The sequence below is a fragment of the Ciconia boyciana genome, chromosome 9 (assembly GCF_034638445.1).
Source record: "Ciconia boyciana chromosome 9, ASM3463844v1, whole genome shotgun sequence".
NCBI classification, from domain to species: domain Eukaryota; kingdom Metazoa; phylum Chordata; class Aves; order Ciconiiformes; family Ciconiidae; genus Ciconia; species Ciconia boyciana.
In genome coordinates this window covers 30178020-30201695 of record NC_132942.1, presented here as the reverse complement: position 1 = coordinate 30201695, position 23676 = coordinate 30178020, and the positions used below count along the sequence as shown (strand labels likewise).

Genomic DNA, 23676 nt, shown 5'->3' with positions numbered 1-23676 from the left:
CCTAGTTCCATTTTTTTCCTAAGCAGGTATTAAGTCTGTAACCCCAGCATACTTTTTACATCTTTAATCTTTGATTCCAGTAGCTTAACATTTCTAGATGCATACCAGAATAGCTCTAATAATAGGGCCAAAGAAAAGGCCATCTCAGAATTGGACAGTAAGCTTTTTGTAATACCTGAGGACTGGCACAAAAAGAGAACCCTGAAGTGCCATGTTAGGTTTGAGTCTGAAACTGTTTGTCACACAGAAGAATTAAAACCAATTTCTGTACTCACACTCACTTTCACTATAGCAGGTTCGTGTATGACATTAGGATGCACATATGTAATATATACAAAATGTGTAAAATTAAGTCTGGAATCCTAAAGGACTGGAATAAATTCATTATAAAATTTAATCATATCATGCTTGTTGCCTCCCAGCCATTCCAATTTAATTTAATGTAGTTTTTAAAATCCATTTTGAATGTTTGTTGAACTGTGCAATTCTCCACAGTTACAAGGATGAGTGGTCTCATCCTCATAAATATATACTTTATTCAATAACAGTACTGGTTGGGAATAGTAGCCTGACACAACCTTCTGTATTGTAATTTGGTCATTAATATGTGTTATGAATTGCGTAGGATAAGGAAAGACAGCATGCTCACATTGGGATTATGGTGGAATATGGAATTGCCTTGATGAGTAAACTGGATGGCATCAACCGACATTCCTTCAACAATTTCCGCTTACGTATTGGTAAGTTCAGCTTGTGAAGAACGTGAACTCTGCAGCTCTGTAAAAATTAAAAATGAGGTAGGATGACTTAGGTAAATTGCTGAGTGCTGTGGAGCCCTTCTTAACACTGAACACAGTATTTGGATTATTATAAAATGCTACATAGCTGAAGGAAGTATTGTCTAGTCTAGCTCTTTACGTATGCCAAGCTCCTTCACAGATGGGCTTTTCTAATCGCTGGAGGGAGCAATACAAAGACTGCGGCTGGATGAGTTTGGAGAAAATTATAGGTGCGGATGAAGAGGGAGGTAGCTTGTTATTAACTGTTGACTAAAGACCGTATTGTCATTATACAAATGTTTATTTCTATATATTAAAAGGAGAAAAGGAAGAATTTTGCTTTGGCATGAACTTTGCCCTAGCTCTTCCTCAGATTTCCCATTTTACAATGAATGAGTCACTTCACACCTCCTGAGCCCCAGTACTAATACTTATAGAACAGTGGTAATACTGATTGCTAGAAACATGTTGCAGGGTCAAGTTTTGGGTTTTTTTCCCCTGAAGCACGTGACTTATGGCTAATAATGAAGCTAGATATCATATAACTTTCTACTTCAGTAATGACACCTGCTTTTGTTTATACAGGGATAAATCATGGCCCTGTGATTGCTGGTGTGATTGGTGCCCGGAAACCTCAGTATGATATTTGGGGCAACACTGTTAATGTTGCTAGTCGAATGGAGAGTACAGGGGAACTTGGGAAAATCCAGGTAAACATATGAGCCTTGGAATGTCTAAGAAGTTATTTCTAATTGGTTATGGATTTTTTTTTAAATGTGAATAATCAGAAGAATTTCACAAGAGTTTCTAATTCTTTTCACACAAAGGTCACAGAAGAAACGAGTAAAATACTACAGGAGTTGGGATATTCATGTGAATGTAGGGGACTCATTAATGTAAAAGGCAAGGGAGAACTGAGGACTTACTTTGTTTGCACCGAGACTGCCAAATTCCAAGGTATGGGACTGAACTGAGGCTACGATGAAGTTAATCAAAATAGACTTAGAACTGCCTTCCTTCTGTGAAGACTTAGAATTTCCCTCCTTATGTGAAGGACTTTATTCTAAATATATATATATACTATTCCTATTTCTTCTACGTCTCAAGACAAGAGAATGATTTTTATTTTTTTTTTTTTTTTGAAGAGAAGTTCTGAAAAGTTCCTAGAAGACATGCAACCACCAGTCTGAAAAAGACTACCTTTTCGTGAAATAATTTGAGGATTTACCTGGACTTGCCATGAAGCATTTTCAGTTAGTTCCTTTCCTTACCTGCACTGTGGGAGTCTTAACAGCTCCAGTAACAACATATGTGGATGCACTGTAGAACTCATTACCACGTTAAAACATTCCACTGCTTCATTCTTTGACATAAACCTACTTACAGTATTGCATTTGTCACAGACATGTGAGGTGATACTCTGGGCACTGCATATCCTGCTTTTAATGCTAAACAGACTTCACAGCAGAAGATGTCTGACTAATGGAAAGAGGAACGCAAGTAAACTCAAATATACCATATGATGATTGTGCTGAGCTCCTTTGGGAGAAAAAATTAATTGCACAGTATTGAATCACTTTTTTATTATCTTTGCCTCCTGCATAGTAGTACCTTGTATTACGCAAATATTTTCATGACCAACAGCTGTTCAGAAATACCTTGCATCTAGTTCAGAGTGTTTACATTATATTACATGTTCTCCTTTGTATTTCTGTGTCTCTATTTAGTATCTGCATGCACATTTTATACAGTCACATAAGAGAATGTCTTTAAAATTCTGGCTTTAAATTTCAAAACATATACCCAGTCTTGAGGAGCACTGAGCACCTGCAGTTTATCCTGCATGCTTGGTTAGACAGGCTCTGATAACAGCTTGTATCGCTGACACCCAGCAGGAATTCTGCATGCTGACTGCATTCTTGAGGGCACTTGTGGAAGAAAAACTAATCTGTTTTGAATTGTCTGGAAACTGAAGAACAGAACTAATAAGATAGTATTAGAAACAGTAGCAGATAATGTATAAACAGAACCGCATCTGAGGTGGGTTTTGGGTCTTTTTCTGTTCTTGTTTCTTCAATTTGACTAGCCACTGGCTGGTTTATATACCTTTTAAAGGCAATGCAGTTTATGAAACAAGTTGGTTGTGAAGGTTACAAAAGGATGTATGGGAAATGTAATCATAATGGAAATGTTTCAGCAGAGCCTCAATACTGAAAGTATGCGTAGAACATCAGTAAGAAGATCACGGAAACTGACTTGCTGTAAGTTAGTTTAGTTTGTAAAGTTTTTAAGCTGTTAATGGCTTTTGCTAATTTCTAAATTAGCATTTTTCTACTTATTGCAATCACTTAATCTGTTTTCTGTTGGTGGAGATGATAGTGTTTTGTAAGGCTAACATCTTGTGCCCAATTATATGTGTTAACTAAGGATGGATTCCCCCCTCCCCCTGACATACCACATGTAGTAGGACTAAACAGCACAGTGATTAATGAGTTCAACATCTGTTTTGCTAAGCCTTTACTCTTCTACAAACAAAGCAGCATTTACTAATATTTCTGGGTTTAGTACTAAACTGTACTAGAAAAGTGTTTAACAAGCAGTCCTATGCATCACTGCTGCTTTCTAATTACTGTGTAATTTCTTTAGAAGATGGAGTGACTATGTTTCAAGACAGGAACAAATCTAAATACTGTCCAGCTGTGCATTAAAAATTGCCTTTGTCAATTTGGTAGGTCAAAACTCTGTTTGTAGTAAGTCTCCAACAGAAAATAGCACATTAGAAAAGCTTAGTTTGAGGTTGTCCTGTTTATGTATGGACTCTGCTGAAGAAGGAAGTTTCATACTTGGTGTCTTGTCAGTGTCAGGTCAGTGTTGTAGTTGAATAAACTTTCAAACAGCTTTTGCTACTCGTGTATGTTGTATATTTGTAGTAACAGATGCTCAGCAAGCGTTTGTTTTGAGATATTTATTTATTGTTTTATAAGGACCATGCATGTGTCAAAGGCTCCTTTCAGCAGTCTTTGATGTCACGTGTTAGGTAAAGTGACTATTTGCCTCATGAATGTATTTTGAAAAGTGCATTGTGCCTATAGATAGAGCTGGCTCTGAAGTATTTCTGTTCACAGACCTAGTAGAATGTAGATGTAAGTTATCACTGAAAGAAAATTTGCTGTCTGTAACAGCATTTTGAAATGCTTTTGTTTACATTACATTGCCTGTCAGGCTGGTAACTTGCTTGGGCATAACTTCAACTTAACCTCATTTACGGAAGTGGTATAAAGAGCTGTAGCTTTCAAACTGGAAGAAGTAGGATTTTGTTGCCGTTTTAAAAGGACATTACACACTTGGAGTGCTCACTCAGTGTTAGTGTCCTGTGCAAGGCAGATGTGGAGAAGTTAGAAACTGTGTAATGAAAAAGGGGTTGTATCTGAGGATGACTTTCTAATTTCTCATCAGAACTGGAGCTGTAGAATGAGAGCGCTATATTCAACCACAGAAAAAGTTCAATTTAAGAAGCAACTGTATATAAGTAATTGTTTTCAGCAGTCTTTTTGAGAGTGAACTGTGAAATTTAGGATTGAGGAAATAACCTTGTTAGAAAAACCTTCCTTACAGCATTATTGTTTTCTTAAACTGAAAAAATGGCACTGTATCTAATTTGAAGAGCTAATAATGCCTTGAATTAGCAATCTATTTTAAAGAACAAACTTTTGTTTTACCATTAAATAAAAAACTTCCCGAAACTTGTTTGTGTGCTGGTTTTGGCTGGGATAGAATTAATTTTCTTTATAGTAGCTGGTGTGGGGCTATGTTTTGGATTTGTGCTGAAAACAGTGTTGATAACACAGGGATGTTTTCGTTCCTGCTGAGCAGTGCTTGCACAGAGTCAAGGCCTCTTCTGCTCCTCACCCCACCCCACCAGCGAGTGGGCTGGGGGTGCACACGAAGCTGGGAGGGGACATGGCTGGGACAGCTGACCCCAACTGCCCAAAGGGCTATTCCAGACCATACGGCGTCATGCTCAGCGTAGAAAGCTGGGGGAAGAAGAAGGAAGGGGGGGGACATTTGGAGTGCTGGCGTTTGTCTTCCCAAGTAACCATTACATGTGATGGAGCCCTGCTTTCCTGGAGATGGCTGAACTCCTGCCTGCCGATGGGAAGGAGTGAATGAATTCCTTGCTTTGCTTGCGTGTGTGGCTTTTGCTTTCCCTATTAAACTGTCTTTATCTCAACCCTCAAGTTTTCTCACTTTTACTCTTCTGATTCTCTCCCCCATCCCAGTGAGGGGGGAGTGAGCGAGCAGCTGTGTGGGACTTAGTTGCTGGCTGGGGTTAAACCATGATGGTCTGGTTTTGCAATTATTTTGATGAAGATTCCCATGAAAAGGAGGCATATTTCTTATACCCCTATAGAGTTAATGAGATTGTTTTTACTCATAAACTCGATATTTTTAAAAAAAATTTGTCTACTTGTGTTCAACAGGTAAAGAATAATTTCAGTACTCAGTTTTCTGTCATCTGTGGCCTTCTACTGCACTGTATGAAAGGTAAGTGATGGGAAAAGAGATGCTATAGAGGGAGCCAATAATGATTTGGCTGCATGGTTGTTGTGCAGCTTGTCTTCACATGTAGCATGAAAATGACTTAAATATTAATGGAAAAATTCATTCCCTGGAGTAATATTTCAGCTGCAATTACCTAGAACTGTGAAAAAATTCTAGTGGTGACTTTATTAAGACCTATTCTGGAATAGCTACTGGAGAAAAATCCAGGTTGACAGTTCAACCTTTTTGGAATGAATTTTAAGATTGTGAAAGTTTAAAAACAATTAAATAAACACTTCTGCAGCCATTTTTAGAGAGGAGGAAGGAAGGGAGTACAAGGATGACATTTGCTGTAAGACTGGGGGTAGGGGGTGGAATTCACAATTATGCTTTGTCTTGAAGTTACCTCTTAGTTCAATTCCATGCCACTGCGCACGTTAGCGATTGCTCATCAGATGGGACTGAAACACTGCATGTAATTCCTGTTCGAGTCCAAGGTTATACTGGAACCATGGGAGCAACATTTAAAAATACTGAGGGATGCCTGTGGTAGAACCTATCTTGTAGCGCTGTGTGATTGTGTGAAAGTAACTGATGAGCACAGGGAAAAGCTGACTTACACAAGAGTCACTACCTCCGGATCTAGTGCTGCAAAGGTGCTTGAATTCTCCTCTGTGCCTGAAAGCCGCACTGTCAGTCTGCTTGTCTGCAGTTTTGCTGAATAGGGAATTGACTTTTAATGCCAGGAGTTTTCTAACTATGCTCTCCTTTCTGATAAGCAAGCCTAAAACCATTATCCAGATAGTGTTCAGTAATACCTCCAAGTAATAAGAATAATTGTCTACACGAGTGTCTCAGAGTTGACTGTACTATATTAACGTGGTATTTTTACTTGCTGGCAGCAAGTGGGTTTGTTAGTCTCACCTCATTGGCATGATACGTTTCTAAGCTTGCCCTCAAGTTTTAGAATACTATGAGCAGATGGCATTGTTTCTCCAAGAGGAGATTCATCCACATTCAAAGTCTCACAAAGCTGATCTGTTGTAAATTCATCAGGCTACATCAGTTTTATTTAAAAAGTTTATTTCTCTTCCTCATGATCGTAAGAGTTGCACAGTAATTTTAAAAAGGGAAACTTGTGTGTTCAGATACTAATGATTTTTGCCCCAACCAGATTCAGATACAGAGTCCATATGTTGCTTTTAGAAACTTTTGGTTGAGTCCCTGCACCATATATAGGCACATTCTCACTTAACACTTTAACTTTTCTAGCCACTTAACAATCTAGGAAAACTTAAATGCTGCAGAGGTGCTTTAATAAGGAATGCAAAAAGAATAATTTAGTGCATTTATGTAGCAGAAGCAACTCTAATACAAACCATTCAATTTCAAATGTCATCAGTTCCAAAATTTAATAAACAAAAGCAGTTTGACACACAATATACACATGCTCAGTCGATGCACCTGAAGGAAGTTTATCTGGTTCTTAAACAGAATCAAACAAACAGCTGTAAACTTAACCAAAGCTTCAGACTGTGACTGGCCCACACTCATTTTCAGGGATGGTGACAGTCTTTTTAGGTTCTTCAAAGTCTGAAAGTTTACAACAAATTCCAGGTCAATTAGGATGTAACTTTTAAATGAAAGAAATGCATATGCAATGGAGTACTCCTAAAGTCATTTGCTATTTGTGCAGGAAGTCCCCGACTTAGCTGTATGTTCTGTAATAGTCCAAGAAAATACTACGTTTCAGTTGGTTCTGTTACATAGCCTCTCTTGCACAGTGCTATGAGAAAGAAATTGAAACTGAGATTTCTTGAGCAGTTTCCTTGAAAAGATAAGTAAGTTCCTGAAGTAATCCTGCTCTTTTCATTAAATAACATCTTAACTGAAACTTTTTATAAACCACAGATTGAGGAAATTTGTTGTGTGAATTGCATTTCTTGAAAGGAAATTCTTACCTGCCTTAACAACTGGGGACGAACACAAGGGGTTCACCGTTTGCGTGCCACAAGGGGGAGATCTGGTTCTGGCACTTAGATTTTCCACTGACCTGACTCCTTAATCCAGCAAAAACAGTAGTTACTTTTGGCTGGATGAGTTGAGCTGAACTGATGCTGTCAACTTACAAAGCACTACAGCTGGCCAAATTAAGCAAAAGGAGTGCACAGCCAAAAGGCTGGAGAATAAGGAAGCATGATGTCCTTGTTCTAGCAAGTGAGGAATTTTAACTCTTCTCTTGTAACTTCATGCTAAATGGAAAACCTAAAATTGAATGGATTCCCAAGCTTTTAAAATCTGGCAGTGCTGTAAGATGAACGGTAAAATAGCTACTTTCTGCAGTTGAACCAAACTTCCATACAGCCAAAAGGTTAATTTTGGACTGAGACCAAACACAGCAACTTTTCATTAGGAACAGAATTTTAAAAAGGGGAGAAGAACTGAAAGTTGGAACTAAGTTACTGCAAGATATACCACAAGCCAGTTAATGACTTGCAGATGTGGTTTTGTTTTAGTTGAACAGATGCTACAATACATTTTTGTATACTCACCCTCTGTCAAATCTACCCAGCTGTCTTCTGTATCGGGCAGAGGAACTGAAATTCCCATTGCTTTCCGGATTCCATATGTACTAACAATATCACCTGGAGTCACTTGTTGTGCAAGTTCTTTCAGGTTATTGGTTACTCTCTCCGCTAGAAAAGATAAGTGGATGTATTTATATGCTATATATATACACACAAAATCGCTGAAATGAGCCCTTCACCCTGTAAACAGTTTAATTATTTAAGTACAAATGGAACTATGTTAAATAATGTTTCTGCAACAGAAGAGTTTTGTGGTACTGTGTGCAATCATGCAAGACATACTGGGAACTATAAAAGACATGGCTAAGAAGAACAGGAGGAATGAAATAGCTGCTGACCAAGGCTTGCTGCCATCAAGAAACACCGAAAGTTAAAGAGTAAGCTAATGAAGCTTGGGTCACACTAATACAGCAGCTGGGAGAGATCTGGTGGCACCTGCATAGCCGTTGTGTAATAGCTGGCTTTCAGGATTCAGCATTCAGTTTTGTACATAAACTAGAGAGACTGTTCTTGTTGCTTACAAATAGGGTTTTCCTTCAAGAAGGAAGCTGTACGTACTTAAACCTTTTAAGAAAGGTAATATTTGATCTGGTTTAGACTTGGTAATATTTTTCCAGTAATGCAGAATTTATCTTACCACAGTGGGGTGGTTATTTTAGACCACATATTCTGTAGTTGATATTGCACAAGTTAGTTTTACTTGCAAGACAGACACCCTCTGCACACAGTCCTGTCTTAGAAGGTTGCCATTACCACAGGCTGTATAACTGACTAACCTGTGAGACAAGAAGCTTTGCTCAAACAATTAAAGAATGAATGACTGGTATTTATTGGTATAATAAAATAGGCTGATAACTAGCTCAAACCTGGAATAAAGCTAGCCTTACAGTTAAGAACTTGGTAACACTTAAGCAACCCCTGTTCAAAGACACTGTAAAAATCATAGAGTTAAGAGACATTTGGCTATCGTCTGCCCCGTGGCATAAAGCAAGCTCCCGATCAGTTGTAGGGAAATTATTAATAAAGAGGAAATACTTGTAATTACTGTTGAAACCTTTCATCTGGCTTTACGTACAAAAAAAATCTTCTAGGACTAACAGGGCACGTATTCTGCACTGTAACTGTTAAACCTTTGCCTTTCCTGGAGTTGATACAAGTTGGGACTTGGTCAATTCTGCAAGAATGATCAGAAAAAGTGTATTTACCCAAGTGCATCTCTCTATAAGATGGACCCAGAAGACAAATCATGTTAGGGGGTGGTTTTGTACTTAGTCGTTCATTTTGAGCATCCTGAAGTTCTCTCAGAAGCTTTGTTGTTTCATCAAGTTTCCTCTGGAAGACTTCAGCCTCTGTTTAATGAAGAAGAGAAAGTCCTAACTAGTAAGAGAGTATATTTACTTACATTATGATATAAAATATGGTAAGGCTGACTATGCAAAGGGATTGAGAAATTGAAACAGATACAGACATATCAGAAGTGCCAGTACCAAGAAAACTCACCCTCAGAATCAAACTCTTCTATAGGCATGCCAAAGTTTGTAACTGCTTTTAGTGCTGTAAGTCTGTCATTATTAGCAGAGTCCAACCTGGCAGCAATATCAATTTCCATAATCTTAAAAAAAAAAGCAGCAAGTAATAATTTTGACAATATTTAGATCAGCCTTGAAACAACAAAATTGTTTGGGGAAAATCAGAATACAAAAAGTTAGTTAAAATTATTCTGCTCTACAAAAAAAGTGAACATACAGAGGGAAAGCTGAAAAGACACCCTGTGAAAATTCTACTGTTCTACAGTTACTCAGTTTACTGTTCGATTTCATACTCAAATAGAAAATGGCATCTGCCAAAAACACTGGGGGCATGCACAAATGATGTAATAACTTAAGACCAGCATCCCAATTAAAAAAAATAAATTCCTTGAGCTCACCTAAAAGAGACTTTATCTAAGGTCTAAGGCCAAAATTCAAAACCAGCCTGGGAACTGGCTGCAGATGAAGGTTTCAGGAGAGCAGCCCTTTCCCTAGAACTACCACTATGCTTTTCCTAATTGAACCAAGTTCGGGTGGAATGATTTGAGAGATACCTTGTGCCCCTATAGGCATATACAATATATTTGAGAAGCTTTCTCAAAGATAGCTATGTATCATGAGCTGTTTTACACTTACAATTTCATGTTAAACCAAATAAGATTAAGATAGGAAAAAACCAACAACAGCTGCCGACCAGAAGATCTAACACGTGGTTAAACAATCACAAACAAAAACATATAAGCATTTTCTTCCAGTTCTCTTGACATACAGTCTCGTTTAAGACTTAACTTTTTTGGAGATTCTTACTGTCCAAATACCTACAAAATAGCATGTTGTTGTCACGATTCACATTGCATATATCTGCAGCTTGTCAAAGTCTCAGTGTAGCTGCATAGGCCTTACAGTTGTAGGCAGTTTTATAGCTGTGGGGTTAGACACGTTGGTTAGAGTAGTTAATTGATATAGAAAAAATTTACCTTTACATCTTTTATGGCATCACTTCGTTCATGTGGGCCTTCAGCTTCCTCCAATGGCTTGATAAAGGATTTTTAAAGAAGGCATTAAAATTAATCTTTTCTGTATGTTCAAAGTAAAACCTTACAAAATGCAGTATTTTTAAAGTGAGGTGGATATACAATGTCATAATGAGCTTTCTCTGTAAAGCGAGTTACAAAGTAGCTAGTTTTTAGAGGGCCTTCTTCAGATATTAATGTTTACTAAAATACATTTTTACAGCACCCATTTTCTTGCTCTTTGCAAAATCCACATGCTTTTCCCCAGTGATGTCGCATCAAAGAGTATTTACTGGAGGGCAGGAAGAAAAGGAAGGATGATTATTAGAGGCTAAAATGTATGCTGTTTCTATGCATTACTGTATTTCTCTTAATACAGGCTTCAACCACTACTGTTGCAAGTAAGTCAGTGTCACTACTGGGTACTAGAAAAGAGCTAAATGAGTAGTGCTAAGCAAAGGTCTGAACTGGGGCTAAAGGTTGATCTTTGAGCCAGATCTAGTATTAATTTAGCTAATATTTGACCCACTAGTAAAAGGCTATGATCTGTTTATTTCAATAGTTTACATTGATGTGAGACTCAAATCAAGACTTTTCGTTAATAGGAACTGCCTTATGGAGTCAACTAATTCTTGGATTGTCAATTAAGTTAAGATCATCAAATCAGCCCCTTTGATTCAGTAATGTTTACCAGATACAGGTACTGAAGAATCTAAGTACCTAAGAATTGAAGAGTAGCTGTTTAGTATTTTTACATAGCACATATTTGCGTTTAAAAGCAGTGCACCAAGTAAAGGGAAAAACGAGCTACTAATTCTCCTGAACTAAACAGTGGCTGCTAGGAACATGATAAACTTTTCACGGAAACAAGAAAGCCTGTCCATGATCACCTCATTTCTAAACAACTGCTTATTGATATTTTCTTACTAAATGGAACAGGAGCTAGTGCTAATGGGAGTGGGAGAGTAGACAGAGAAAGAATGTGTAACTCACTCTATCTACAATGTTTTGTTAATTTTCACGTTTCACTAATTAACAAGTCAGAATAAACACTTTCCAGAAAATCCATCCACTGGAGACAAAGATCAGTCTTCACTTTCAAATTTTGCCAATTAAAAGGGAGCCCATCAATAGGATCAGCATCATCTTTCTCTAGCTTTACAGCTTGTGTGCTAAAACCAAAGACCAGGCAGTTCACAAATCCGCTCTTACCGTTTCTAGTTCTCTGAGAGCTCTAGAATGTCCTCCTTTAGTTAGAACATCAAGCAAACTATCAGCCATTAAGAAAGGATAATCTTGTGATTTCATCAAAAAATCATGAATACTACAAGATCAAAAGACAGTTAAGGTAACTACTTTCATACCAAACATTCAATGGAAAAAAAAGTTACATAAAGTCAAACCAATATGTACAGCATAGAAAACACAAAAAGTAGCACGGCATTTGATCTAAATGGCTTGCTTTTGTTTCATTATCCATGCCTTTTGTAGCTGAGGAACCCACTCAGATTCCTAACAAAAAACTGAGAAACTAGGAAAAGTATACTGCCTCAGGCAGCTGCATCAAACTTACAGTGCAAATGTTAAGTGCCTGTGCACTTAAGTATTCCCACATTTCGTATGAATTTATACCACTGTGTATTCTATTTTTGAGATTCTCATAAAACAAAAGGACTTTAACTCTGAAGTTTTTATAATCAAGAATAATAAAAGCAGTGAGAATTAATTATTATCACTGTAGTAAATATGAAAATCAAGCAGTATACACACTACTTAAGAATGAAATTGGGAATCGCTATCTCTGGTCTCAGCTCTCCCACTATGACCATAGTATTTTGGTCAGTATTTGACATTAACAAAGATGCGCCTCACTCAAGGCAGTAATTAAGTTCATTAACATTAAAAAATCTAGTTTGTATAAACATTTGTACCACTCAACATTCTTCTAGCTTTAAGCATGAGTCCTTCAGAGTTAGTCATAAATATACTTAAATTTTAGACTGTGTGTTCCTATGTATCAGTAGCATCAAAATCCTTCAATCTTGGCTAATTTCACTTTACAGACACATTTTCTTATTGAAGTATTTGTTTCTTCAAACAAACAAAACCCAGTAGGCTATAAAGACAGTAGTGACATCATTCAACAGCAAAGACATAGCCCACACTGCGGAGAGTTGCACATAACTGCTTCTGTACATGAAAGCTGTAATATGCATCCTAGTTGTCTGATTACCTGAAAGATCCTTGATTAGAGTCTTCCCCGTATGTTGAATAGATTAAGTCAGAATCTTCTTTGCTTATGTTGGCAAATGTGGAATCATATGTTGGAGCATAGGAACTATAGGGTCCATAATTCAAGTATGTCACTAATGAATAACAACAGTAGTAATTATTACCTCTGATATGCGTGTATCAGATAAAAAGGAGAAGGGGTTGTAAAACAATCCTCAAAAATAAACTTTTAGGAACATATTTCTTATGGTGAAAACAAACGTTCACAGAATACCGTCTGTTCACACTGTAACATCTTTTAGTAACATCTACATCAAACGCATTTTTATTTACAAATGTTTTATTAACAATACTGTATGCCTTAACACAATACGAAAACTCAGTCTGGCACCGGTAACAGGTTCTCAGGCTCCCCACTATGCTCTTTCAAACCCAGCAAAAAACATTTATCTATCTGCTATAGTTCCTCTTCTCAATATAGATGAACATTTTATTAAATACGCCTCCCCTTTTGTAATTGTGTAAATTATGTAAAAAAATGTGTAAATTAAGCTAGATTTTGTGATGTGCTGTTTAGTTGTGTGATTGATACATGCAATAATGTGCTTTATCATAAAAAACAACAACTTAGTTCCAAACTATTTGTGTGCTAGTAATGAGATCAACATATTTTGTTTATATGAGGAGGAGGATTTATATTAAAAAAAATAAAAAAACAGCACTTGCCTGGAGTAACCTTGTTTCTTTTATCTTCTTTGAACCCTTGCAATGTATTAACTCCTGACTGAAGTCTTCCTGCTGTCATACCCAGCTTTATAGGGCAGTAACCCGGTTCTACAACAGGATATATCAAAATACAGAAATAATGAAGGCGTAGTTAAGTGACATAGGAAGATGACCAAACTCATTTAATATTCATAGCCAGAAACTTCAGAATAAACAGGATACAACTCTCAAAGTGTGTTTTCCTCTACAAATGCTTCATACAAAAGACTGTGTGTAGTCTTAAACATGAATCCAGACCAAGTAAGTGGTAATGCCAGTTAAGTATAGAAGATTTAACCTAAACATTAAGTTTTCACTATCAGTCTTCCTCCTTCCTGTCCTTCCCTAACAGAGGCTGCATCATTAAAGAGGATCTGATTCTTAACGTGAAAGACCACACTTTATTCTTGCTGACGTTTCCTACTGCACAAGTAGGGGGAAGGGACAAGACAAGTTTTCAGCCTGGTTTCTGCCTGTTCTAGACCTAGTCAGTTCAGCTCTGTAATGAGCTGGCAGTTAAATAGTCAAGCACCTGCACTCTTTTAGCTAGTGGCACTACAGAGTAGCACTGACATGACAAAGTGATTTGGGACCCAGACAGCTCCCAGTGGCCAATTCTGAAACATCTGTGACCTTTTGGGTCAGCAGACACTGCACTCTGTACATGGACCAGACTTAAGGGGAGTCCAGGAATTAAATGAGCCCAAGCACAGGGTAGGTATTCTCTTCTCCAATGGCAAAAGCTTTCTCTTGCACCTCCCACAAACAGCTGACGTGAAAAGAAGAAGCAACGGCCACCTAGGGCTCCCTCCAGCTGCTCCTAACACCTGCCACAATTGGCCTCCATCTGCATGCTCCCTCAGCTGCAGCTTTTTAAATCCAGATCTTTATCAGACTGTAAAGAAGCATTAGGTTCTTGGCCAGCATTTGCTGATCTGCCCCAGCAAAAAAACAGCAGACCAGTTAGGTGAAAGTGGCTTGTTACCTGAACCATGCCAACCTACCTCCGGCAGTAAGGTCAACCGGATTAAGAAGGCCCAGAGTTGTTGTACCATCTGGTTTTCTTCTTTCAAATTCACACTGAAATAAGACCAGACTATTTTAATTTACATAATAGTTGAAATTCATGGTGCTTAAACTAATAAAAACATCTAATGAAACTGTCCTACCCATAGGAATCAGAAAGGGATTTAGAAAGATCAGTCATACTCGGAAGCGGGTGCTGCTCTTTTTTATTTTCACTAGGTAACTTTATTATTGGTATAGGCACAAGGAATTAAGAAATTATGATAAATATTAATGTTTCTGCATAGGCTAAGAGATAAAATATGTAATTCATGTAGAAAATGAAATGGGCCCAGTATTACCAAACTGGGTTCCTTCTCCTGTAACATTAACAACCTTTGATCAGATATGTGGCTGTTTCAGAACTACAGATCTTTTTTGCAGGTCAGATTTGAGATATTTTCTTGAGGTTCCTACTATTCATCCTTTTCTACTACTTTAAAATTTCTGAAAGTTTAAGCTGAACTTGCTCTGCTGATGAAATTCAGCATGCATTCAACTGATATGCCTTTTTTTTCAACCTAACGATGTTACACAGATGATCAGTCATGTGTAAAATGGTGTAAAGTGTAGTAAAAGCATACCTTGAGTTTCAACTGACATAAGATGCTAAGTAAGCCTGGTTTATGAAAAAGTGAAAGGAGTTACCGAATACACAAAGATTTACCTGGCTGTTTGCAAGCCGTCTTGTTAACTTTCCTCCAGATTCTCTAACAATACGATCAATCTGCTCTTGTTCCCTTTCCAAGCTATTGTTTCGTAATTTGTCTTCAAGTAGATCTTTGTCCTTCCTGTGAATAAAACCCACACAACTTAGTTACTAGCTTTAACAGATAGATTTAAGACACCAATCGGCTAAATATCATGAAAGGATACAGTGAAGAAACTATTTTTGCCAACTATGCAAATTGTTTTTATAGACAAAACAACTAACAAAAAAAAGCCATTTAATACGACTGTGTTTAATAGAGCTGGGGAAAATATGTGACAAAGATTCATATCAGCAAATACTTTTTTATGTTAGTAGCTGTAAAGGTCTCTCTGTTTAGCTTACTTCAGCCATACCGATGTCCTAGTTTAGCATGTTGCCAGATTTTGTGTCATCTAACAAGGATATTTTTGGTTAAATATTAGATACTCTGAATTTTAGTAGCTGTATTTTCAAATCTGTGAAAATAAAGTCACTAGTATTTCAGAACATTGAAAGGTGTATTTGTAGATATTAAAAGATATTTCAGGAAGTATAGGTTCTGTAGCTATGCATTTACAAGTTTCAAATACAACTACTACACCAAAAAAAAAAAAAAAAAAGGTACTTGAAATTGGCTATATAGTTATTTGTACCAAAATGTTTAAAAGGTCATGTTTGCAAGCTTTCTCCAAAACAGTACTACTTCTGTGACACAGACACTAAAATAGAAAATAATTGAGGGAATGGAGTTGATGAGCAGTACAGGGTTACCTACATAAAAAAATGATGGTATCACAAGATTCTAAACTTATTTATTTTTGGAATATGAGGATGCTTTATATAAATGTTGCTCCCTTGAGATGAAGAAGTCTTAGTGTATATGCCATACCAGAAGGAGAGAAACTCACATCCACTGGTCCCTAAAAGTCATCTTGTTTCAGTAGCATTTAAAAGGTGTATGCTATAATTGTTACTGAGATAATACTTCACTTTTTGTGTTCTTTGCTAGGTGTTTTGAATGCTTTGGTGTCACCATCCACTGGTTCTCCTTTGTCTTTCCCAGGACCATTTTCATCTTCCCCAGTTTGCTGTGGTTCCATCTTGTCCTTCTGCTTCCTTGTCTTCTGCAAGTCAGCCATGAATTCTATACTTTGTTTCAGGCTCTGAATTCTCTCCTAAAACACACCAGAATCCTTTTATTTGCCGCTTCAATGAATCTTTTCCTAACCTCTACCCATAGAGGATGATTATATTTCAGTTCTTTCTTTCTTATACTAGCAAGTATAAAGGCAGTTTAGAAAATTAAATATTAAATGCAAATATTTCTTCAGTAACTGATCTGGTAGCAGTACTAAAGCATGAGCCTTAAAACAATGTACTATTTAAAATCTAATATGCAAGCATTTGACAAATATTAAGCAAGTTTTAATTAATTTTCATGAGATCCCTGTAAGAAAAGTGGACTGAAAGATGGGTCAAAAAGGAAGAAGCATATTTTTTAATATTTTGGGTTGTATTTTCTATTACCTGGCTAAGTATTTTCATCCCAGAGTGCAGCAGTTTTTTTGCAGCTTTGTAGTAAATGGTGTCTGGTTTGTTGTAAATCATTGCATTAGTACACATCAGTTTGAAGTTATCCTGTACAGACATTAAAAATTTCGGAATGAAAGTTAAAACTTTACAGTATACTGTATTAAAATCCTTGTTGCAAATGCAGTGTCTTCAGCTTTAGGGAAAAAGAACTTCAAAGAACACTTTTAATTAATGAATTTAAGAAATCTATTTAATTAAAAATTTGAACAGAAATAAGTATGTAAACTAGATGCAAGTCTCAAAACTAGCACACCAATAAACACCCTGAAAGTATTCTTAAGTGTTCAGTATCCTTTGTAGTTTTTAAAGTTTTAATGGAAGTCCTCTTTGCTAAAATTACCCACTTGCCTGACCAATTAGCAGTCATTAAAAGAAAAACAAGGCGAAGCAACATAAAAAAAGACAATAAAGCTAACTTTAAAAACAGAAAAGCTACAATTCAAAGTTACATCATTATAAGGACTATGCCAAAGTTTCAGTTACAACGAAGAAAAGAAATGTATGCTTGTTTGAATGTCATTTCTTGAATGACTGAGCTAGAAACTTTACTTCTATACTCACTGCAGGGCCTCTACAGGTAGGTATGTTTTATGACATTCTCAGCTATTTATAAAGACAAAAAGTTAAAATGAAAAAGTAACCAGAAACAGCTGAAACAACAGGGAATATTCCTCTTAGGTTTTGGAGCTCTAAAGAAGAACGTGCAAGAAAATACAACCAATACTATTAACTAACATCCGCCTAAGTTCAACTGCTAATTACACACAAATTACACTTCTCAGGTCCTCAGTAAAGGCCCAGTAAAGAACTAGAGAATATTTCTGCTGAAGAAACAAAACAAAACAAGCCCCCCCCACCTTTTAAAAGCTTTAGGGGCCTTCAAAACAGGGGCCCTCGAATCCACTAGACACACTACAGCACAGGGTTAAGTGGTTGCTGCCAATGGACTGGGCTCATCTTGCCTTCATTAGTTGTGGATCTACATGACTAGATAAGTCTGGCTAGCACACAGGTGACAGGATGCAAGTGATGAAGTAGTAACAGACAGGCAAAGCCAATAAATTGACCAGACTCCTTGTTTTTTGAGAGGCAATGCGTTAAAAAAAAAAAGAGCAGTCTGGCAGAAATGCTAACATTTTCATTCTTAAGTAAAGATCTAAAATGACACACTGAAGGACAACTGACAGGTTCTATTTAATCCTGCAGAAACCCTGATACCATCCACATCTTTTTGAGATGCATATTTACAAACCAGAAATATTTTCTCTTTCACTTCCAGAACTTATTTGCTCACAAAAATTCAACACGAAACATTTTTTCAGGCAGAAGTACTGGTTCTTTTGGCATCTTCATATGCTCAAAAAATACTAGAGTTCAAGTCAATTGAGCATAATACACCTCTGTAATAAAAATAAAATTTACAGAATTACCTTTAATTCTTCTATGGACTGGTACCCATTGTTCTTGATCTTCTCTTTCATGGTACTAAAATCCATTGGGTTTTTAATGATCATGGAATAGCCAGGGGCAATAAAGTCAGTCACAGGAAATGAAAAGAAAGAACTTGGATCTTTTCTGTTAAGAAATGAAAAGACAGTTTTTTATGTTTCAACTTCTAACAAAGAACATATTGAGCTTGGAATTAAATAAAAGGAAAAGACTAAGCTGAAAAGGAATCAAAAACATAAAGCTAGAAATGGCTTGTGTCAGCATAATCTTTCACTTTTGAAGGTTGAAAAGATCCCATGTGCAAACCCATACACCACAAAAGTGCTACAAACATATTTTAGAAGTTAGTTCTACATTTTGGTAACTACCTGTGTTCCCAAGAAGATTAAAAAAAACCCACCCTTTTTTTTAGGTTTTGCATTTTTGAAAAGTGGTTTTATAATAATTAAGTCACTGAAAAATAAAGGGAACAAGTGTCATAAGAATGTATACTTGTCATTCATTGCTTACTCCGAAATTAACAGAAGGGAAAGCTTGTTGCTAAAAGTTGTGATAGAACATGTGTATTTATTATTATGTTAATTTTCAGGTTACGTAACATTAATAGTTTTTTACGTTAACATTTCCTAAGACTTTCGGTGATGTCTGACATACACTAATGCTCCTGGGTGCTTCTAATAGCATTAAAATCAAATACAGTTGGTTGGTATTTTCTCCTTAGGATCAGGCTTAGTTGATAATCTGGCAAGAATCTCTCCTCCAGAACCACTGGTTTTTTGCTTTTCACTAAACTCTGTAGCATGAGACTGACCTCCTGTGCCAGCATTGATACTACACACCCTGGTGAAACCCTTGGCATTTCAGGCCTTTTTCCTGAGGCTTACTTATGACGTACAGATTTCCAGTCCAAGTTGCTACAGAACAGTGAAAAGCATTTTGCTATACATACTGCAGAAGCGCACAGTGCAGATACTCTGCAACACCTGCGGAACACCTGCACAATAGCTTCCAACTGACAGACAGGATTCAAAACCAAAAGTGGCTGCTTTCTGTATGCATGGAAAGGTAGCCAAAACAAACACATGCACTTTTTGATAGCTGGTTGGTAGTTTCTTGGAACTGACACCAAGGTCTGGAAAATTTAAGGTTAAGAGAAAACTCGGGAACAAAGTTTCAAGCTTAATCTGGTGAGACAGGTAAAGGGAAAGACCTTTCAACCACTCCTGTATAAGACATACAGATATTCTTAATTCTTAAGGTCAAGAAAGAATATCTGAAACCACAGACTACTTGAAAGAACTGCAAATTCTACAAATCTGATCGTTTTCATCAAAAGACATTTGGTTAATAAGACAGTAAGAGAACATGGTTTAAGTTTTCAAGTGCGTACTTCCTTTTTATAGTAAATGATGCTAAAAATAGGAGAATTCAAGGTAAAAGTAGTTTTGGCAAATTCATTCCAAATCCTTGTGCCTCTCTGAAAAAAGGTTCTTAAAAAGAAAGCATCACATTATTGGAAAATTGTCCTATTTTTGAAAGTTTTTTAGAAGTACTTTAAACTCGCAGCTAGAGGTGTTTACAAGAAGCCTAAGCTGAGGAGAAGTTTTAAGCATGCATTCTTAAACTAGTACTTAAATTCCTAAAATAGTCCTGTTAGCAATATATTTAGCAATAATATTTTCACTCAGCTTTTTATATGCCTCTTCTCTTAATGTATGTTATTTTCATTTCATAGCTCTGAAAGTCTGTAGCACAGACATTTACCTCTGCAGCTGTCTCATGAGTTGATTCAGAGCTTCCTGAAGTGGTGTCTGCTCCACCTCTAGACCAAAAAGAAGGGGGGGAAGAAAGGGTGAGACAGAACTGACTGCAAGAGGTACTAAACTCCCAAGATATTAGAAATCAACTACACAAAACTGATGCAACTTGAGAATTCATCATAAATGAAAAGAATACAATGGCAAAACCCACAACATATATAGGGGATCTACTTTTCTCATTGGCCTTACTTAACATTTTGCTCACTCTGACACAGGTACCAGCTACCATTCTGCAAAAGAAATATACAGTAAAATAATTTCAAATTTTTGTATGGGATGCAGAAAAACACCAAGATGGAAAAAAATGTCAAGTCACTTGCTGTACCAGTAATATACATACTGGAACATATAAATAAAATAACATACTGGAACAATAAAATGTAAGTCAATTAAAGAAAACTGGAGTTAGCAAAAGAAATTTTTTTTTTTTTCTTCCCTACCTTCCTGTTTTGATAAAGTACTTGTCAATGGTTTCTCTGGTGGCAATTCCAATCGGATGGGGGTCTGACATTTCATTTCCTGTTCTCCCTCACTGTCTACGTGGTCTCGATCTCGTTTCTTTTTATCCTCCTAGAAAGAGAAAGATTGTTATAGAAACTTAGAGAAGCTACAAAATCAGCATTATCTCTGGATTTTTCAAAACAACCTCACATAGTTTAAAAAAAAAAAGTAATAGTGTGTGTAAGTCTTTAAAAACCTTGTACTCTTTATGTACTGTCTCCCTCTGCTGGACAAAGTAGTTCAGCTATACAATGCAATGTATCACAGAATTCTTTTTTAAAAAACGTGACAGATAGCCAGTTATAGCATGATAGGAATGACTCTGCACTATTCTCTGCACAGAGGCTTGTCTCCAGCGAAGCCCCTAAGATGATTTTTGAAGGTTTTAGAAAAACTAGTGAGAAATAGTCAGGAAATTTAAAATTAGAGGTAACCATAATGCTTCAAATAAATGTGTTACAATTACTTATCACATTAAGAACCCCGAGAGGGAAATACATTTTTTTCTTTTAATTAAGAACTTGTGAAGTCTTCATTCTGTTTTATATAAAGGGATTTATTTAGATACAGAATTTTTCCACCCTCTCTAATTTTCTGTGCTCTTATACTCTCCAATATTTTTTGAAAGATGAGAAATTTCACATGACTCCACTCATCTTTTTCTAAAAAAAGTACCCGGAGAAAAGAATTGGCAAAACTAATATGCCAAGTTTGAATGTATTCCAATTTAAGGATACAAGTTACAGGCATACCTGCTCACCTTTTGATGTGAAGACTAGAGAAAGCTGAAGCATTTTTTTTTCCTAGAATGCACTAGCATCAATACGTACCTTCACTTTTCTCTTTCTTTTCTCCTTTTCTTCTCCAGGAACTTGCTTTTCTCCTTTCTTTCTCTTTTTCCTTTTTCTGTCCTTGTGTTTTTCATGTTCAGATTTGTCTTCATATAGGCTGGAATCGAGTCCTGCATTTCCAGTAGAGAGTTCAGCAACTTCACTTCCTCCAACTTTCAGCACCAGCTTCAGGGGCTTTTCTACGTATTCTTAAAACGGCAGAGAAATAAGCCGTGTGAGTACCACAGAAAACATACTCTCATACTCAGCCTGAATAGCACCGCACAAGCTCCCCGCTGCCTCGGAGTCCTTTTAAAGGCTGTCACTAAGCCCGACCTCATTTTCTTTACAGACGCTGCACCTGATTCTGCTTCTCCCCCGAACCGCAGCACAGCCGCTGGGCCGAGCCCCGACGACCACCCGCAGCCTCCCTGCCCCGGGCTCACCGGCGGCGCGAAGGCCGCTCTCCCCGCCCCCGTTCCCCACACGGCCTCAGCTTCGCCCCTAAGTTTTCAAACCGCATCGGCGGGTGGGCCCGGCCGGACCGCGCTGCCCCCGCGGCGCGGCGGGCGGCAGTGAGGGCCGAGGGCCCGCGCCCGCTTTGGGGCCTTCCTCCCCGGCGGCTCCCTGCTCACCCACCCTCGTAGGGGTGCTTGTCCGACTTGTGCTTCTTGTGCTTCTTCCCCATGGCGGCGGCGGCGGCGGCGGCGGCCCGCCCGGGTAGGCCGCGCCGTTGTCGCGGAGACCGCCCCGCCGACGAGCGGCGCCGCGCGCACCCGGGAGGAAGGAGAACGCGGCGAGAGGAGGGCAGGCGCGGCCGCGCAGCGCCCCCTGGCGGGCTGGAAGTACGGCGAGCGGCGCTGCAGCCGGCGCAGGCGCAGAGGGGGCGGCCGCCGGCGGCGGTTGGTTGGCTTGGCGGGGCAGGTGCGCCCTGGCGCCGGGAGCTGCGCTCCGCGCCGCGCCGGTGAGCGGGGAGGTTAGGCGGCGTTCTGTGGTGAGCAGCCCCCTCAGCCGGGCCCGGCCTTCTTCAGCCCGCGGGGAGGTGCTGGCTGGCCGGCCCGCCCAGCCCCGTTCCTCGGGCAGCATTGCCTCTCCAGAGCCCTCGCAGCCTCCTGCGCCCTCTCCCCTCACAGCCCGTCGCGGCCCCTCTCTCCTCACGTAGCTGCCAGTGAGCCCCCTCCTGCTCCCTTGGAGATGCGTCTTGCTCTAGTGCCTGCAGCCCTCTCCCTCTTGTCCCCCACCCTTGGGTCTCTGCGTCAGCGCACCGTTTAAGTGGCTTTGGCAGGGTTCAGCCTAAATACTCCAGTGTTCACACTAGCCTGTGCTGCAGCATCTCCCCTGCCATGGCTGTAGTGCCAGGGAGCAAGCGTGATACTAGCAAAAGGGGTGCTGGGGAAGCCTGCTTTCCTGAAAATGTAGTTTACATTGCACCTGACTAGACAGAAAGAGGCCTGCAACGGTTGCCCACTTCCTGGCTGTGGCGCAGAGCTGTGACCTGGCTGCAGCAGCCTGGTCGGGCATGCCAGGTAGAGCTCCAGCTTGCAGCACACCCTCAATCTGGGATAAAGGCCACTAGCAGCGGCCCACTAGTCCCAGAAGTTTGAGAACCTGTGCCCAAATGTGTACCGGTGAGAAGAGCAGAGGCTGTATATGCCTGAGGAAGGGTAGAGAGTTTGCAGGGGTATGCTGAGGTCTGTACTGATGAAAGGGTAGCAATGATGGTTGTGCCTGTCTGGCACAGGCTGGCACAGGCGCAGCCTTACAGGTTGACTGCCTAAACTTGCTCGCCAGTCTTGAAAGCAAATCCTTTATAGTCAGGTTATAAATTTAAGGATAATATATATGTATTGTCCATTACAGGTTAAAAATAACTTAGAAATCAGGACCTCCTAGAAATGGTGGAAGTTAACACATTTGCCTTGTCTTCCCAAAGCAGGCAAATGGTTTTCAAAATTAAATATAACACTGATTATATAGTCTTTCAAAGTTAATAGCGTATTTGCTCATATTGCTTAGACTGCAGTCATTGCTGTGTCAACAACACTCTGTAGGTATTGTTTTGTGCTAACACCTGTTCTGTAATGCGTCTTAAAATTTCACTTCTGTGAAGCTTGGAGTGCAAAAACAAGCTGCGTCTATTTCAAAAGAGAAGCTTTAATTTTATTCCCACACAATAATCCTGTATTCCTCAAGTTTGTTGATCATATGTGATATTTTACAGCCAAAGAAAATAACAGTTGTTAATTAGAAATTTATTATATGTGTGGCTGTACATCTAC

The 23676-nt window shown here is 38.6% G+C and overlaps 2 protein-coding genes across 9 annotated transcripts in view; one reads left to right on the top strand and one right to left on the bottom strand.

Moving 5' to 3' along the window:
* ADCY7 (adenylate cyclase 7) overlaps positions 1–4516 on the top strand; it is a 68072-nt gene extending 63556 nt beyond the window's left edge. For 5 of the 6 annotated variants that reach the window (XM_072871943.1, XM_072871942.1, XM_072871946.1 and 2 more), the window contains 3 exons: positions 626–740; positions 1365–1489; positions 1607–4516. In XM_072871943.1, the coding sequence (XP_072728044.1) occupies positions 626–740; positions 1365–1489; positions 1607–1753 (387 nt within the window). In that variant the 3' untranslated portion in view covers positions 1754–4516. The remainder of the gene's footprint in view (positions 1–625; positions 741–1364; positions 1490–1606) is intronic. The other variant, XM_072871947.1, reaches the window with a different exon arrangement.
* BRD7 (bromodomain containing 7) lies at positions 643–22205 on the bottom strand. 3 transcript variants are annotated; one of them, XM_072871950.1, is made up of 17 exons: positions 22037–22205; positions 21398–21606; positions 20507–20636; positions 20011–20068; positions 18228–18372; positions 16732–16842; positions 16195–16379; positions 15181–15304; positions 14453–14528; positions 13410–13517; positions 12685–12817; positions 11664–11775; positions 10416–10472; positions 9410–9521; positions 9115–9258; positions 7874–8017; positions 643–777 (listed from the first exon to the last, which is right to left on the bottom strand). In XM_072871950.1, exons 1-17 carry the CDS (start codon positions 22083–22085, stop codon positions 731–733), a joined length of 1944 nt encoding a protein of 647 aa, XP_072728051.1. In that variant the 5' UTR covers positions 22086–22205; the 3' UTR covers positions 643–730. The 3 variants fall into 3 exon arrangements, with proteins under 3 accessions (XP_072728051.1, XP_072728050.1, XP_072728052.1); XM_072871949.1 differs by lacking the exon at positions 643–777 and adding an exon at positions 6720–6914; XM_072871951.1 differs by lacking the exon at positions 643–777 and adding an exon at positions 6984–7042.
* Positions 22206–23676: the final 1471 nt, after the last annotated feature.